This window comes from Monodon monoceros, unplaced genomic scaffold (assembly GCF_005190385.1).
Source record: "Monodon monoceros isolate NGI ecotype Baffin Bay Population unplaced genomic scaffold, NGI_Narwhal_1 Super_Scaffold_18, whole genome shotgun sequence".
In the NCBI taxonomy this organism is placed as follows: domain Eukaryota; kingdom Metazoa; phylum Chordata; class Mammalia; order Artiodactyla; family Monodontidae; genus Monodon; species Monodon monoceros.
Window position 1 is genome coordinate 49,420,947 of NW_021703774.1, and position 17,097 is coordinate 49,438,043.

Below are 17,097 nucleotides of genomic sequence, written 5' to 3' on the forward strand. Positions count from 1 at the left end.
AGTGTCAATATTATGTCATTCTTTGCTCCACTTGTACTGTTGCCCTCAAGGTTCATAAAATGTAAAAACACTTTGAAAAGAAATTCTATGCATTCTTTAAAACTAAACCCAAGAAAGGGTTTTAAGTAATCATGATTTGTCAAGTATATGAAGTAGGTAGGGATGAACTCCTAAAACGTACAATGAACACATGGATGGTACAATGAAAATAGTTTTTTGAAAACTGAAAAATCCGTAACCTTTTTTCTCAAGCTCTGATTTACATCTGTGACCAATCATAATGCTTAAAAAATCAGAATGCCAGGTAAGAAATTTTACAACTCAACTTTTTAAATGTCTTACCTCAGAAGCAGTAGCAGCAATATTAACACTGCTTGCCTGCCCGTTCATTAGGTCCATGCTTCCCACAACATCAGTCCCTGACACTAGTTAACAGCAACAGAAGACTGATTGCTTCACGTCCAAGGCCACAAATACATTATTATTCCTGTAAAAAATAAATAGAAAACTTTAACTGTGTGTCTTATTGGAAGTTTAAGAAAAGAAACCCATGCCTGTCACCATGCCAAGAAATAAAATACTTCAAATTTACTAAACTCTATTTTTCACTTCAGTTAAATCACTAAATCTGGTTTGAGGACAATCCTATTATGCTATTTTCAAATGATCAGAAACACCAAATGGCCAGTGGTCAACACATGTTGCTGTTATATTCTTTATCAGCAAAGCAACGGTATAATTTTTTATTTATTGTGAGAAAAATTCAAAAGCTTTTTTAGTCTTAAGAAAAAGTGTAAAAAACATGTGGCAAAGTAATATATGGTCTCATGAAATAAATTTTAGAGATCTAAATGACATCCCTAACTCAACCACACTGAATAAGTTTAGCAGTGTTGATAATGTAGTTTACAAAGATATAACGAATAATTAAAAATAAATTATTATGGAGCATGTTATAAAAATACCACAGTACATGATATATTTATTTGTATAGGGCTTTAAAGTTTACTGAGTATCTTTACTCCATTATCTCACTGATCTTCACAACTACCAATAAGACTAAGGAAGATATCATGATACTCATATAACACAAACACAGCCTCTGAGGACACAGGCTGGTAAATGACGGGTCAAGAATAAAATTCAAGTCATCTAAAATTCTAGTCAAATATTCCTTCCACACCACCATAGTTTTTCCACTTTACTGGAAGTCAGAATGTTTACTTGAGAGTCTAATCCCTTTCCACAAAAAACTTGCTGTATATCACTGTGTTGGTAACTTCACCTATCTAGGAGGGAATTTCTTCCTCTCTGTAAAATGACACAAATAAACAGAGTTAAGGTCCCTTTCCAACTTTAAATTTCTATGATATTTTTCATAAGAGAAATGGTTAAGTGTCTATAAATTAGGTATTTAAAACTATAACCACTTTTTTATTGAAGAGTAATTGACTTACATTATTATATTAGTTTGAGGTGTATCACATAGGGATTTGATATTTTTACACATTACAAAATGACTACCACAATAATCTAGTTACCATCTGTCACCATACAGAGCTATTAACAATACTACTGATTATATTCCTTATGCTGTGCATTACAAAATTGTACCCACTTTAAAAGCTTAGTTTGAAATATCAATAATAATTCTCTTGAAATGCTAAGTTTCCTCTCTCTGGAGAAGCAATATAGGACAGTGATTTAGAAGCACAAACTCTAGAAAAAAACTGCTTAAGTTTGAACCCAGCAAACTGTTTGCCTTTTCTGTGTTCAATTTCCTTACCTATAGAACAGAGATAGCAATAAGTACCTACTTCATAGAGTTGTGGCGAGGAGAAATTAATTAATATATTCAAAGCACCTAAAACAGTGCTGACACATGGTAAGAGTGCTATTATAATGACACACACTTTGTCTACTATCTAAGGAATCCACACAAGGCTTAAATTCAAGGGAGTCTTCTAATTAAAGAAGACAAAAACCTTAGAAATGTACCTCTCACAAAATACGTGTTGGTGGGCATCAGCAAAATCCTGACTGCAGAAATAATGAATGAGAATGCCTAAAATATGTTTCCTAGATGTAGCAAAACATGTTGCTGGTTTTCAAATGCTTAAAAAGTATTACTAATGATAGCAGCCTTCAGTCACATCTCAAATTTATCTTCGTTTCTTCAGATATACCCTGAGTACCTGCTAAGAGCAAAACATCGTGCTAGAATTTTTAAAATGAGAACTACATTAGAAATAATGATTTTTTAAAAAAACATTTAGAAAACCAATATGAAAATGAATAGAAATACTCTAATTTCCTTCAATCTACAGTATTTATTTTATAAACTTCATTTATTCTTATTAAGAATCTTATTAAGAATCATTTATATTTATAGTACTATACAAAATGAACTCGATAATCCAAATTCTCTCTGAAGGCAACACTCAATTTGCAATGAAATGTCTTCAAGTAATTTCATTTCATTCCACATGCTATGCCTGATTTAGATATGAATTCATAAATCAACAGTGCCCCCTAGTGTTAAGAAAAATTAATCAAATCGTTAAAAAAAATGTATCCTTAGTCTAAAACTTATATATCAAATATATAAATTTTATGGTTAATATCTACTGAAAAAGAGGTAATACACCAGGAATAAACATTAATACATTTGTAAACTATTAACAGTAAAGAATAAAGTTTTCTCTGCCTGTTTTTAATCAAAATGTCATTTAAATATCCTATGAAAATTGTCATATTAAAACCCATTACATGAAAAAAAAAAGTATAGCAAAGCATACCTCAACAAAAATCTTATTCATAATTACTTACAAATGTACTACATGTCAGTATTTAATACTGTTTAAGTACAACAAAGCCTCATATGATACCATAAAAACACTTCATGTCCTAAGAGACAGGCATGGGTTTATATTTTTATAATATGTGCCCCAAGATGTTTCTGTGCTTTGCACACAAAAAAGTTCAAATTAGATAAGCCAAATATATGCCTTAATATTATTTACTTTTCCTAGCGCTATGTATAAACAGCACAATCATTCATAATAAACACCAACATCACAGCAGCTCTTTTCTTAATGAAATGTATTATTTCCTATTCTCTTCTGAAACTTCTAAAGACATTTAATCTGTCCTTTAAAAGAGTTTAAATACCAAAACAGGCATAGTACTTTAATATAATCCCCAAATAGGAAATCTGAAATGTGTAGATTTACCTCCCCTGCTTGAGGTCACAAACTAGATTATTTAAACTCTAGGCACAATCATTCAGTCTCCTAACTCCTCACTTTCTCAATGGTATCCCCACAAAGAAACCAATGCTTTTTTAAAAAAGTAAACAAGAGGGTAAAGTTAAAGTGACAACTTCTCACTAATGTAATCTCATTTCATAGTACCAGTTCTTTTCTAAAATAATTTACGCTATCATCATTAAGAATATTATGCTAGGGATTCCCTGATGGCTCAGTGGTTGAGAGTCCGCCTGCCGATGCAGGGGACACGGGTTCGTGCCCCGGTCCGGGAGGATCCCACATGCCGCGGAGCGGCTAGGCCCGTGAGCCATGGCCGCTGAGCCTGCGCGACCGGAGCCTGTGCTCCACAACGGGAGAGGCCACAGCAGTGAGAGGCCTGCGTACCGCAAAGTAAAAAAAAAAAAAAAAAAAAAGAAAGAATATTATGCTAAAGACATTTAATAGTTTTACAAAACATGCTCTAGAAGAGCTAAGCAACTATAAGGAAAATGGTAGTGAAATGTAATTAAGTACTGCAATTTCTTTGGAAACATTCAGATAATACAGAATTGATATGCTTACACATGGCTTAAAATCTCAGTACCAGAAATTCACCTTACTATAACTCTGGAGGGGACTTCCCTAGTGGTCCAGTGGGTAAGACTCCACAGCTCCCAGTGCAGGGGCCCAGGTTCAATCCCTGGTCAGGGAACTAGATCCCTCATGCATGCTGCAACTAAGAGTTCGCATGCCACAACTAAGGAGCCCGCCTGCCACAACTAAAGACCCAGAGCAACCAAATAAATAAATAAATAGTAAACTGCCAAAGCTGGGACACTTGAAACTTAAAAAACTCTGGAGAAAAAGAAAAAGCTACATAGATAAAGGATATTTAAATCAAGCACTATTTACAATAGTGAAAACCAGAAGTGACTTTCATGCCTTTGTATATAACCACATTAAAAAATTCAAATAGACAATTATAAGAAAAAAAACATAAGTGACAATTTCAACAAAAGAAACTGAACCTTCTTATTGTAAACTTACAAATTTCATGAGAAAAAGAAAGTAACAGGGTAAAGTTAAAACAACATAATTGCAACTCAATATTTAAAAGTTGTTATAGTGCTTGGCTCTCCTTTAAAATTTATTTTAAAATAAATGTTAAAGGTATTTTATATGACACTCATGGAAGGTCCAAAGATTTAAATGTCTGTATATCATAGCACTTCCAGCATTTCTGACACTAAGCTAAACTTGCACTGCCTTCTTTATTTTTTTATCTAAGAAAATTAGAGATTAGTCCCAAATTCCCCAGTACTTTGTTTTAATAATTACAGCCATCAAAAGTCTGATGAGTAATGCCAACAACAAAAAAAGATTTTGTCTTTGACATGATTGATACTGAGCTATTTTGACAAAAGTTTAATAAAAAATGTGGTTGACTCTTCAAATCATTTCTGCTATAGCACTAAACAAGATCACCTTTGGTATTTGCTTATAACAAGTTCAAGTTATTACGAAAGAAATTAAAAAGAAAGGCGTTCTGATGAACATGCAGGGTTATAAGAGCTCCCCAATGCCTCCCACAGAGAGGTCATTAGTCTCCTTCTTTTATGCTTCCACTGCTCTTCTGTCAGAATTCTATTGCTATATTTTCACTTTGATATATTTATGTGTCTCTCCTTAATGAATTTTGAGTTCCTTGATTTTAAAGACCCATATTTAAAACAAAACACAACAGAAAAACCATTATTTTTCATCTTTGCACTCAGGCACATAAACACAATACTGACCTCAATTGCCTATTTAATCTGGGAAAGATGAATAAATGACTGAACAAAGCAGTTATTCACAGGATAACATTAGATAAATGCCCAATTAACAATAAAAGTATAGGGAGAATGGCAATCAAATACTCAATACACACAATACTACACACATTTAAAAGAATATGATGACTATTTTCTATTTCCAGCAACATGGCTGAAAAACAACGTAAAAAATCTTTGTACCACAAGAGAAATATAGAAATGGACATTGACATCAGTTGGACAGAAAAAGCAACCAAGAGATGAGAATGGAATTGAGACATACACACTCCCCACGTCAACCCATCCACACACACTTTTACCTAGAATAAAGCCAGAGAGACTGATAGTCTACCCAATCAGTGATAAGATGGTCTGTAAAAAAAATTCTGGTACAGCAAGATAAGAAACTTGTGTGTCTTGGCCTGGGCTTACCACTGTGGCTGGTGGAGGGTGTCTACAAAATGATAATTTGTAATCCTAGGCATGCTCCAGCACAGACACAGAATTTGAATTTATACTACCAGCATGGCCCAAGACCCTCAAGACTAGAAATTTAAATAAAATGTTCACAAGCCAGTGAGACTCCTGGAACCCAAGGCAGATGGAGGGAACAAAATTTGGGGGGTGGCTGGGGCGGGGGGGGGGGAACATTCCTTCAACGCAGGCAATGCGGAATTCCCTCTGCCTGCAAGCTCAAAATAGAAATTTACCAACTCTAATAAGCAAACAACCCACTACAAGTAAAAGAAGGAAACACAACAATCATTAGGATTATCTCTTGAGAACTTTAGATGAAAAATTATCAGATACAGGCTATAAAACCAGATTAAAGATTAAAGCCAGCGGCCTTAAAAGAAGACACTGAAAATATAATAAGACCTTATAAAAAAAAAGCAAGACAGACATTTGTAAGGGAACCAAATAAAATTTTTAAAAAGAAAAGGAAGATAGAGTCACTGGAGAATTAAGCATCAGATTAACACAACTAAAGAGAGAATTTGTGAAGTAGAAAAGAGAAATGAAATTATGCAAAAATTCTAACAAAGGCTTAATGATATGTAAAATGTGAAGAAAGACTAAAGAAATGCAAAATAGAATAAGATCTAACACGTCTAAGAGGAGTTCCAGAGGAAGAGAGATAACAGAAGGCAACATTTAAAGAGAGAAAGGCTGAGAAGTTTCCAAGATACGGGAAAGACATATATCTTCACATTCAGGAACCACAAACTTTGAGCAGGATAAATAAAAAGAATCATATTCTATATACATCACTTTAAACTGGAGAATACTTATTTAAAAAACAAGTGGGTAAGGCATTTTATTTACATAGGAATGAATTAAATGGAAAGCTTCTCAACAATACCAAAAGACACAGAAGAAAATGAAATATTTTCAAAGTGCCAAGAGAAAATAACTATCAACCTAAAATTCCATACCCAGCTAAATTCTCATCCAAGAGAAGGCAACATAAAGACATTCTGCAGACAAAGAAAGAATTTATCACAAAATTAGTCCATGTAGCAAGCAATTAAGAATGTTGTAGTATGTACCTGAAAAACTAATTTATCTCCAGGTAGAAAAACTTGTCCTGGTTTCTGTTTAACTTTGTTATCGAATAAAAGTAAAGTCAGGAGTGGAAACAGGTATGTTAACCAAGACTGTTAGGATGATTAATGATTTTAGATGACTGTCAAAATGTTTAAAAGTTTTAAATTAACCTCTATTTAATAACTATTTTAAAAAATAACTTGCTTTTATGTAAAAAAGAAAAACTACTTCTCCTTTTATAGACACCCTATCATTTGTTTCATACATTAAAATACACAAAACGGTACAATAACAAACAAAAGCTAACATTTATGGAGTGCTCATTATCCAGGTCCTGCTCTAAGCACTTTTTCATTAAAAATTCACTCAATCATCAAAACAAATCCTATGAAGTTATTATATTATACCCCATTTTTAGAGATGAGCAAATAGGTAGCTTGCCCAAGCTTACACAGTAGGAATAGGCAGCCAGAAGGGAGGGAGAAAAGGAGGACAGGTGGATAGAAAAACAAAAGACAGGAAAGAAGGATAAACTGATGGATAGGAAAAAACTAGGATGGGGGGGTGGGGTGGGGGAGGCGGAGAGACAAAATGAGGGAAGAAGGGAACCAGAGAAGAGAACCTAAAAGGTTGTTCTTCCTCTGAGCAGATTTATAAATGGCTAGAGGGGAAAGAGCAGAAATGAGAGAATCGCTACAACTCGTTAAGCTGTGATTCAGCTTCAAGAGTCGCATGATTTCTATAGGAGAAAATGATGTATAGGTTTATAAAGAAACACAGGTTGAAGAGTATGAAGAAAGGATAAGTAAAAACCATCAAGGGTGCAAATTTAAAAGTAAAGGTGGCCCAGAGAGAAGTTATGATGTGGACACTGACCTGCCTGGTGGGGAGAACCTTTCTGATGAGCTCTGGAAAGGTTCAAAGAAGTGACAGGACCAGATTGCAGAGGGTCTCAAACTGTCAAAAGGGGGAATTTAAATTGGAAGGGACAGGCACTAGGCACCATTAAAGGTTTCTGAGTAGGGAAATGACCTTAGGAAACTAAAACCAGTATTTCAAAGATTACCATGCAGGGGTATGCCACTGGGCTTTAGGGAAGGTGAGTAGTAAACAACACTCCCACCTTTTGCCAAAAAAGCAAAGCATCTGAAGTGACGTGCAGGCCCCTTTCCCACCCAGGCTTCTCTAACCTCTGCTCTCCAGGACCCTCTCCTAGTCTTCTAGTTGTATAAAACTCCCATGATCACATTCTATCCTCTTAACTTCTATCACCTTCATCCTCCATCACCATTCTAATTCAGAATCCCTGAGCCATGAAAATGGCAATCTCAGATGATATTTAAAAGAAAAAAGTTTAACAAAATTCATATTAATTTGTGAATGCTGGTCCTGCCCACGCTGAGGGGTAGTGAAAGCAGTTCAGTGGGAAAAGCATAAGATACAGAATACTAATTCTAGGACTTTAACCAGGTATGTGACGCTGGGTAAATTATGTAATCTCTGAACTCTGATTTAATTGTTTATAAATAAGGGACAATAAAATGTACCTCAGAGAGATGTTGCAAGAATTAAATGAAATCATATAGGAAAAACTCAATGCATCTAAAAATGGTAGAGTATAACAGCAAGAACACAAATTTTGGAGTTGGAAAGCCCTAGGCTCAAATCCTAGCTTGGGCACTACCAGCCAGCTGTAAGGCCTTGAGCAAGGAACTTTCCTAATATTTAGGCAGAGGTTCACAGTCCATCTATCAGTAATGAGGCTTTAAACAAACAAACAAACAAACAACAACAACAAACAAAACAAAAGGAGAGGAAGAGGCAGACCTTCTTCTAAATAGAAGGCAGACCTTCTAAATTCCAGAAGCATGTGAAAATTACAATATAAACTAATGAATTAGAAAAACTAAGTAAACTATGCCTCTAAATGAACCATTTTGAAAGCATATTTTGACACAGGTACACTGGAAAATAAATTTACTAAACAAAAAAATTTTTTTACTTAAAAAATATTCATTTCTTAGAAGTTCTAAGTGTGTAAACATGTTAACTAATAATAACTATATCTTTCAGGACAAAAAGGAGATAAATCTACAAATAGCTTGCAATACTATATCGTTGCATTTAACGCTGAGAGGTCCCTTAAGAGAGATACCACTTTGCATGCTGACTAATTTCTAAGGGTAAATTAAACATGAGTGTTATAAATTATTTTATGAATTTATTCAGAAGTACACAACTTGAAATTATTCCACGTATCTTTAGTAGTACAGAATAAGTGATAAAAAATTCTAAGCTATGCTTTTTTTTTTTTTTGCTTAATTCTCAATCAAAGGATAACAAGCATCTTTCAAACAATAGCAGTTCACATGGATAAGAACACCCTGAAACTGTAAGGAAAAAAAAAAGACGTTCTGGAGAAACTTCAATCACTGTTAAGCGAACCACAATTACAGGTTTAGCAATTTCACACACCACCCAGGTTGAAAAAAGAAAAAGATAATGTCAAAATTTATCTACATATTTAGAAATCTCCTGTCAAAAGAACTTATTGTTTCCCGGCAAGACTGTTTACTAGATCACTTACCAAATTACTGTTTAAGCTTAAATATCTCTATATCTTTTCCAGACATATATTTTATTTATAAATATTTTAGGTACATATTTAAGATGATTTTCAAAACAAAGTAAGCTGAGATCTTAAATTAGAAGGAAAAAGATAAGGATAGCAGAAAACTGTTTCACTTACCACACTGCCACTTTAATACCCTACCTAGAGTGCATATGTTAAAAGGGCAATGAAAAGAAACTGGCCCACTTAAACCTCCCCATCTATGAAACAGCAGATATTATTTCTCAAAGTGTAAAGGAAAGCTTAAAAATAATGAAGCTACTTTAAAGAATGTGCTTGGATTAAAACTGTTTTGCCTTAAGTCAATAAAGACTCAACACAAGTCTTTCAGATATAATTTTGTCGCATTTGTACTAAATTGTAGATGTAATGAGATGAACCATTTATAAACTGGCCCACAGCTACAAAGAAAGCTTATATTTCCATGTACCTAAACAGTCTAAAACTAATTAGCTGTAGGGGAAGAGAGACTTTCAAATGATTAGATATTAAATGACTAAAAAAAAAATCTATTAAATAATGCCTCTAAAGGTTATATTCTACCTCCAGCATAGAAGGTTCACTAAAGATAATTTGCCAAATGATTCTAATACATGAGAGCTCTGAGATCTCCTATATGACCTGGCCCAAAATATAAATATAGGTTAACCAGAAATTCAGGTAACAGAAAGGAAGTTCCAAGCAAAAAGATGAACCATGCTTCAAACATTTGTTTGTGTGTGTGTGCTCCGGCGGGTGTGTGTGCATTTTGGCCAGAAGCTCAACTCAGAAGACTAGCCCATAAAAGTCCACTCATAAGACTATACACTACTTGAAATTAAACAAAAACCCCAATACTGCACAATTTTAGCAATTAAAACATAAAAACAATTCAGTTGAATCAGAAATACATTTCTGAATTTGGCAAAAGTGTGCCACTGTAGGCCTAAGAATGATCAGAGAAAGGAACTCAGCTTGTTAGTATGAAATGGTGGAACAGAAAAACAGCATGGTGAGTCAGTGTGACAGGAGCAAGACAGACGTCAGGACTCTATGTCGGAGCCAAGATTTCAGGTGAGGCAACAGTACAGCAGTGCCTCCCTTAAAACGCAAGACAAAATGGTCTAAAAAGGAGGGCAATTCAATAGCCTGGACACCCAGGAGATTCTTATACCTGAAACATGAGGCTAAACTGAACATCACAGAACAATCCGTAGGCAAAGGATTATATACAATGGAACACTAGGCAGCCACTAAAATACCACAGGAGGATATACTCAGTGATACATGGGGAAATATCCACAACTTACTGCTAAATCAATAAAGCAATCTGACAAACAGTATTTGAGGTATAATCCTTTTTGGTTGTCATTATCATTATAGCATAGAAGAGAGACTGTACTGACATACACTAAAATGTGGCTATCTCCAGGTTTACAAGTCAATTTTTTCCTAACGTTGGAAAATTTTTAAATTAAAAAAAAATTTTTAATTAAAAATTTTTCTACAAAGACTTTAATTTTAAAAAAGTGAAAAAACAAAAACACTGTTTTCCCACAGACTGCTTATTAGTTGCAAGAGGGAAAATAAGTAACTATACTGTGAAGAAACTGGACAACACCTTGACTGAGTGAGTCAAATTTACCATCACCAATGAGGAGCAGACAGATATCGTGTGCCTCTGATGTGATACTCCGGGAGGGACTCAACATCCCTTATGAATACTCGAGCTGCGAATGCATAGCCTGAATCTAATCTCAAGGAAATGGACAAAACTAAACTGAGGAATATTCCATAAATGCGTTCTTTAAAAAATGCCATTGTTACGAGGCACAAAGAAAAGCTGAGGAACCATTACAAACTAAAGGAAAGTCAAGAGATATGACAACTATACATCCTGTATTGGAGGGCAGTAAATGCTATAAAAGATGTTATTGGGACAATTCATAAAACCGGAATACAGACTGTACATCAAAGTATTTTATCAGTTTCCTGAATTTGATAACTATATTGTGGTTATATAAAAGAATAAATTTGTTCTTGGGCTTCCCTGGTGGCGCAGTGGTTGAGAATCTGCCTGTTAATGCAGGGGACACGGGTTCGAGCCCTGGTCTGGGAGGATCCCACATGCCGCGGAGCAACTAGGCCCGTGAGCCACAACTACTGAGCCTGCGCGTCTGGAGCCTGTGCTCCACAAGAAGAGAGGCCGTGATAGTGAGAGGCCCGCGCACCGCGATGAAGAGTGGCCCCAGCTTGCTACAACTACAGAAAGCCCTCACACAGAAACGAAGACACAACACAGCAAAAATAAATAAATAAACTCCTACCCCCAACATCTTCTTTAAAAAACAAACAAACAAAAAAACGCATACGCCCTTTAAAAATAAAATTTGTTCTTAAGAAATGAAGTATTAAGAGGTAAAAGGAGAGCTTCCCTGGTGGCGCAGTGGTTGGGAGTCCGCCTGCAGATGCAGGGGGACACGGGTTCGTGCCCCGGTCCAGGAAGATCCCACATGCCACGGAGCGGCTAGGTCCCTGAGCCATGGCCGCTAAGCCTGCGTGTCCAGAGCCTGTGCTCCGCAACGGGAGAGGCCACAACAGTGAGAGGCCTGCGTACTGAAAAAAAAAAAAAAAAAAAAAAGAGGTAAAAGGATATGAGGCATGCAAACTAATCGCAAATATTTCAGAAAAATAGCATGTATGTGTGTGAGAGAGAAAGAGAAATAAATGAATGACAAAGCGAATGGGGCAAAATGTTGAAAACTGGTGAATTTGTATAGAGGGCATACAGGAGTTCTCTTTACTACTCTTATAATAACTTTCCTTTTAGTCTGAAATTCGTTCAAAATAAAAAGTTCTCCTGAATTATACAAAACCTCCTCGACGTAAAAATCTTCAACTTGCAAAATTTCAGAGAATAAAGTACACATCTAATAAAAAGTAAAACTCTTCCTACCAACAGATGGCGTTAGTAGCCATTTATTTAGTGTCATTTTCAACCTCAGAGCCAAAATGATCTCATGAACAGCCTTTTGGAACTAAGCTACATAAACTCTTAAATATTTTTGCCTCATGCAATAACACAGATGAATATTATTTAAGAGGTGGAAGGTGCTCTGGAGATCTCCCCTTGGAGTACATTTCAAACCCCCAGGTCTTCCCTTATTTTAATATTTGCCTCCCTCATCCCGGGAAATGCGCTACCCCTCCACTCCCCACGGAGAATCACTGCTGTAGTAATTTACTATAAAGCAATGTGAAAGCATTGTATCCTTCAAATGTGCAAGAATAAAAAAGAAGGGGAGGGAAGGAAAATGGAAGTGAAGAAAAAGAAAAGAAGGGACAGGCAAGTTTGCTAACCCCCTGCTTTATTCCAATCCCCTGATTTTACAGTAAGACAGCACTCTAATGGGAGGTCATGTGATCTGGCCAAACTCACATAATCAGTTAACGGCAGAGGTAGATCTTAAATACAAGTCTGCTATTTGCTAATCTTTCGTGCTTTCTACAATGCCAAATTACCCTCTCTCTCTACCAATCCTTAACTGGATGTTTAAATACTGTGGAAATGTGGGGCAGTAGAGGGTAAAACATCTGGTCTCTCTCTCTCTTCACGTCTAACAGAAGTTCATTAGGTGAACATGAGAGAAAATACCACGTACACAGGCTACGTACAGTGAAAGCCTTTGTCACTGGCATTCAGGGAACCACCAACAGTTGAGGGCAATGTAATTAGAGGGTAAAATGCACGAGTGATGGAAAGCAACAGGAACTGAGTCTGGAGAAGTAGGTATAAAGGGCAACGTTTGCCACAGTAAAAAGAAAAGCCTGGGCCTTCCCTGGTGGTGCAGTGGTTGAGAGTCCGCCGGTCCGGGAAGATCCCACATGCCGCGGAGCGGCTAGGCCCGTGAGCCATGGCTGCTGAGTCTGCGCGTCCGGGGCCTGTGCTCTGCAACGGGAGAGGCCACAACGGTGAGAGGCCCAAGTACCGCAAAAAAAAAAAAAAAAAAAGAAAAGCTTGGACTTTATCCTATAGGCAATGAAAAGGCAGAGTCCTTACATATCGGACTATTAAATTATACGATCTTACAAGTTTCATTCAGAAGATATGCACACATGCACATACACAGTGACAGAAAGATACTCCTGTTGAATTCATAAATCTCAACAAATGGATACCCTTCTGATGACTTCAAGTACAACAGATCCTCATGTTTATGAGGGATCTGTCCCAAGACATCTTGAAAAATCCCCAAATTTGAGAATATTACTATGGCATATAACACATTAAAGTATAACTAATTTTTTTACTCCTACAGACGTTCAATGACTCTAAAAACACTGAAATAATTTCTACTTACAGTACCATACAACTTGCAAAGTAGACCCATTCACATCATGAATTTAAACCACCACAGAATCTTACATTTTACTTTTTAGTTTATTCAAAATCCCTCTTCCTAGATGTATTGCCTTTGCTTCTCTTTGGCCACAGCACTACAAGCTGGCTCCCACAGCACAGACAGTGCTGGCAATAATAATTAACTACACACAAAAAATGGAGAATAACAAATTACACGGAGATGTGCCTACCAGTGTCAGACTAGGATCAAATATGTGCCCAGAAAAATTACAAATTATCATATTTCATACACTCTCCCAGTCATTCATGGAAGAGTGAAAACCACAAGTGTTAATTTGTGAGAGACAGAGCTCTATTCTAACAGAACTGACTAGACCAAAAAAGCATCATTCTAATAGCAAAGACCCCACTGGCCTTTTAAAAGCAGCAATGCCTTTAACAACATAAATATTTGCATAGTGACTTGTAGCTCACAAAACACACCCTACCAGAATTTCAGCAGAAGGATTTCAGGAAATTTTGTTTTAGTAAATTTACAACCTAGTTTTCCATTAGAACATTTTATTAAGAACCGAGAGTTCTGGGTCTCTGAAGATGTTTACTCCTGCGTACGTTCCTGGGGCCACCCAATGACCAGGAGAAGATAATTTCCTGTATAAATATTGAGGTGTTATGGAGATTGGAACACTCTTCTTTACTTATTTTAACAGCCCCCTAAGATAAATATTATATTCAACTTAGGAAACTGAGGCTCATAGACGTTTAAGAAGAGGAATATCTCTTAAGCGTAAAAAATCTTTCCTGGAAGTTTCCTCCTTCCAAGCTTTTCCCACCCCTCCCCTCCAAAAGAAAGGCTTCCCTACATGTATCAGTCGCCACAATTCCTTCATATTTATTTATGCCAAGGAGGAAATGTGAGGAAAATTTTCACAGAGAATCTGATATTTGAGATGAGTCTTAATGAGTAGATATTGGGCAGATGCAAGGGAAATGGTAAGGATGTTCATGGCAAGAGGAAATAATACTTGCAAAGACAGAATAGGAGAAATTGGCATGACAGGAGAATGTTGGTTAATTCTTTGCAGAAAAAGCATGTGAGTGTGTGTGTGTGTGTGTGTGTGTGAGAACATGGACAATAAACTGTAAAGGCAGACTGGAATCAGATCATAAAGCATTAACAGCATGGGAAAGAAATATGCATTTTATTTTCTAAATCAAGATTTCTTAACTAAGAGACTATGAATTAAACCCTGGGGCCATGAAATGCCCAACTCCCCAAAAGCATGAAAACTGTGTGATGAACACACAAAAATATCATTTTCCTGGATCCACAGCTATCAAATGATTTTTCAAAGGGACTCAGAAATGAAAAGCGGTTACGAATCACTATCCCAGGTGACTGAAAGTCACTGTATAATTTTACAGGTAGAGATATGTGCCATAATACTTTCATTTTAGAAAGGTAACTGGCAACATCTGTGGAGGTTGATGGATTAGGGAGAGAACCTTAAAAGCAGAGGGAGCGATAAGAAGGTACTGCCCTACTCTAGCCAAGAGGTTGTAAGTACTTACATAAAAAAAAAAAAACTAATTCCAGAGACTTTTCAAAGGTAAACTTGCTAGAATTTGGGTTGTGATCAAGAAAGGAACTCAGCCTGCCTTACCATTCTACTTCTCATTTAAAGTTCCTGTCATCTACTTATCACATACCATCATCAGGAAAAGCCATTCCATACAGCAGAGCAGCTGCAAGTGAAAAGGTACCACTGGGAAACTAACCAGAAAGTGCCAAATGTTCCAAAGAGAAAATGCTGATAGCCTAGAACAGGGGCTGGCCAACTATAACCCACAATCTGAACCCAGGCCTGTTTTTATAAATTAAGTTTTATTGGAACACAGCCACACTCATTCATTTCTGTATTGTTTATGGTTACTTTCATGCTATAAAGGCAGACCTGAATAGATGCAACACAGACTGTATGACCTGCAAAAAAGGCCTAAAGTATTGACTATCTGGGCCTTTATGCAAAGTTGGCCAACTCCTGGTCTAGAACAAAAACAGGGACAGATTCTACCTCAGAAAGCACTCCTTTAGTACAACAGATGGGAGTAATATGCAGAGGAAGGCTGTAATTGGACGAAATTCAGCCGTATAAATAACATCAGTCTTCTGGGCACAACTGTAGATATATTTGTAGTACCAGCAAACTACTAATCAAATTGAATACACAAAATTCCCAGTATTCCTCTACTTGGAAAAATACTGTTCCTCGTAAGCAACATATTAAGGACCAATGTTCTCAACCTATTTCAAATCCTTGTTCTTTTCCCTCATTCTTCCACTAAAACCTACTTTCTCCCCCAGACTCTCTTTTTAAAAGGAAAAAGAAGAAAATACTAAAATCCAAAGTGTCACCATGTAAGCTGCTGAACTTATCTGAGAACCAGGGTCTTGGCCCATTTGTGGAATACTGGCAAAAAGGAGGCTAGGTAGGCATTTTAAATTAATGAATCTTAAATCTAAATTTCAGATATCAAAGCTCCACTAATTATTTCAAAAACAAACTAAATTTTAGTCCATCGATTAAAATTAAGCTCTACGGGTGGCTTCTACTAGACTAGCGTGGGAAATTATATGTATGGTGGCGGTAATTTTTTTTAAACACTTTTTCCAAATGATATGAAAACAAATACTTCAGCATATCCAAATTGATCAACTCCAGGTGGCTATATAAAAATCATTATTTCAAAAATGAAAGAAACACATCATCCTCACATTCCCAAAAGTCTAAGACACAATTTTCTCCAAAGGATTTTACTTAGCAACTTGTTTTTGCCAATAACATGTTCAACACAGGAATGTATAATAACACAGGTTTCAAATAATAAGCAGCTAAATTGACTTTAGATACTTTAAACCAAGGTTTCTTAACGTTGGTGTTATTGACATTTGGAACTAGGTAATTCTGTGTGAGGAGGACTTTGCTGTGCATTGTAGGCTGTTTGGTAGTAGCTGCGGTCTCTATCCACTAGATGCCATTGAACTAGTTTTGGCAATCAAACATCTCCAGATACTGCCAAATGTCTCCTGGGGAGCAAAACTGCCTCAGTTGAGAACCACTGCTCCAAACGAATTAAACTTTAAAAATTTTTTTTAAAAAACATGTTTACTGGTAGATATTGCTTTCCAAGTCAATTGTTACACAGACACGTTGGGTGTCTGAGCTGGAAGGAACCTTGGAAATCATGTGGTCCAAACCATACATTTTACAGGTGAGAAAAATAAGGGCTATAGAAGGCCACTTGAGGCAGTTGAGAGCGTAAGAGAGGCAGGAGCCCATGACCCTAAGTTCCAGGTCAGGACACCAAGAGGACCAAAGAGCCAACTCATTTCTACAGGTGCTTACTAAGCATCTCTTATTATCTTTCAAAGAGCACACTATCTATCTATCTATCTATCTATCTATCGGTACGTGGGCCTCTCACTGTTGCGGCCTCTCCCATTGCGGAGCA

The 17,097-nt window shown here is 36.3% G+C and overlaps 1 protein-coding gene across 6 annotated transcripts in view; it reads right to left on the bottom strand.

Moving 5' to 3' along the window:
- The window catches only part of RALGPS2 (Ral GEF with PH domain and SH3 binding motif 2), a 162,588-nt gene that overhangs the window by 122,656 nt on the left and 22,835 nt on the right, over positions 1-17,097 (bottom strand). For 5 of the 6 annotated variants that reach the window (XM_029228375.1, XM_029228378.1, XM_029228377.1 and 2 more), the window contains one exon: positions 343-487. In XM_029228375.1, the coding sequence (XP_029084208.1) occupies positions 343-399 (57 nt within the window). In that variant the 5' untranslated portion in view covers positions 400-487. Of the gene's footprint in view, positions 1-342; positions 488-1,998; positions 2,320-17,097 lie in introns of those variants that run through there. The other variant, XM_029228379.1, reaches the window with a different exon arrangement.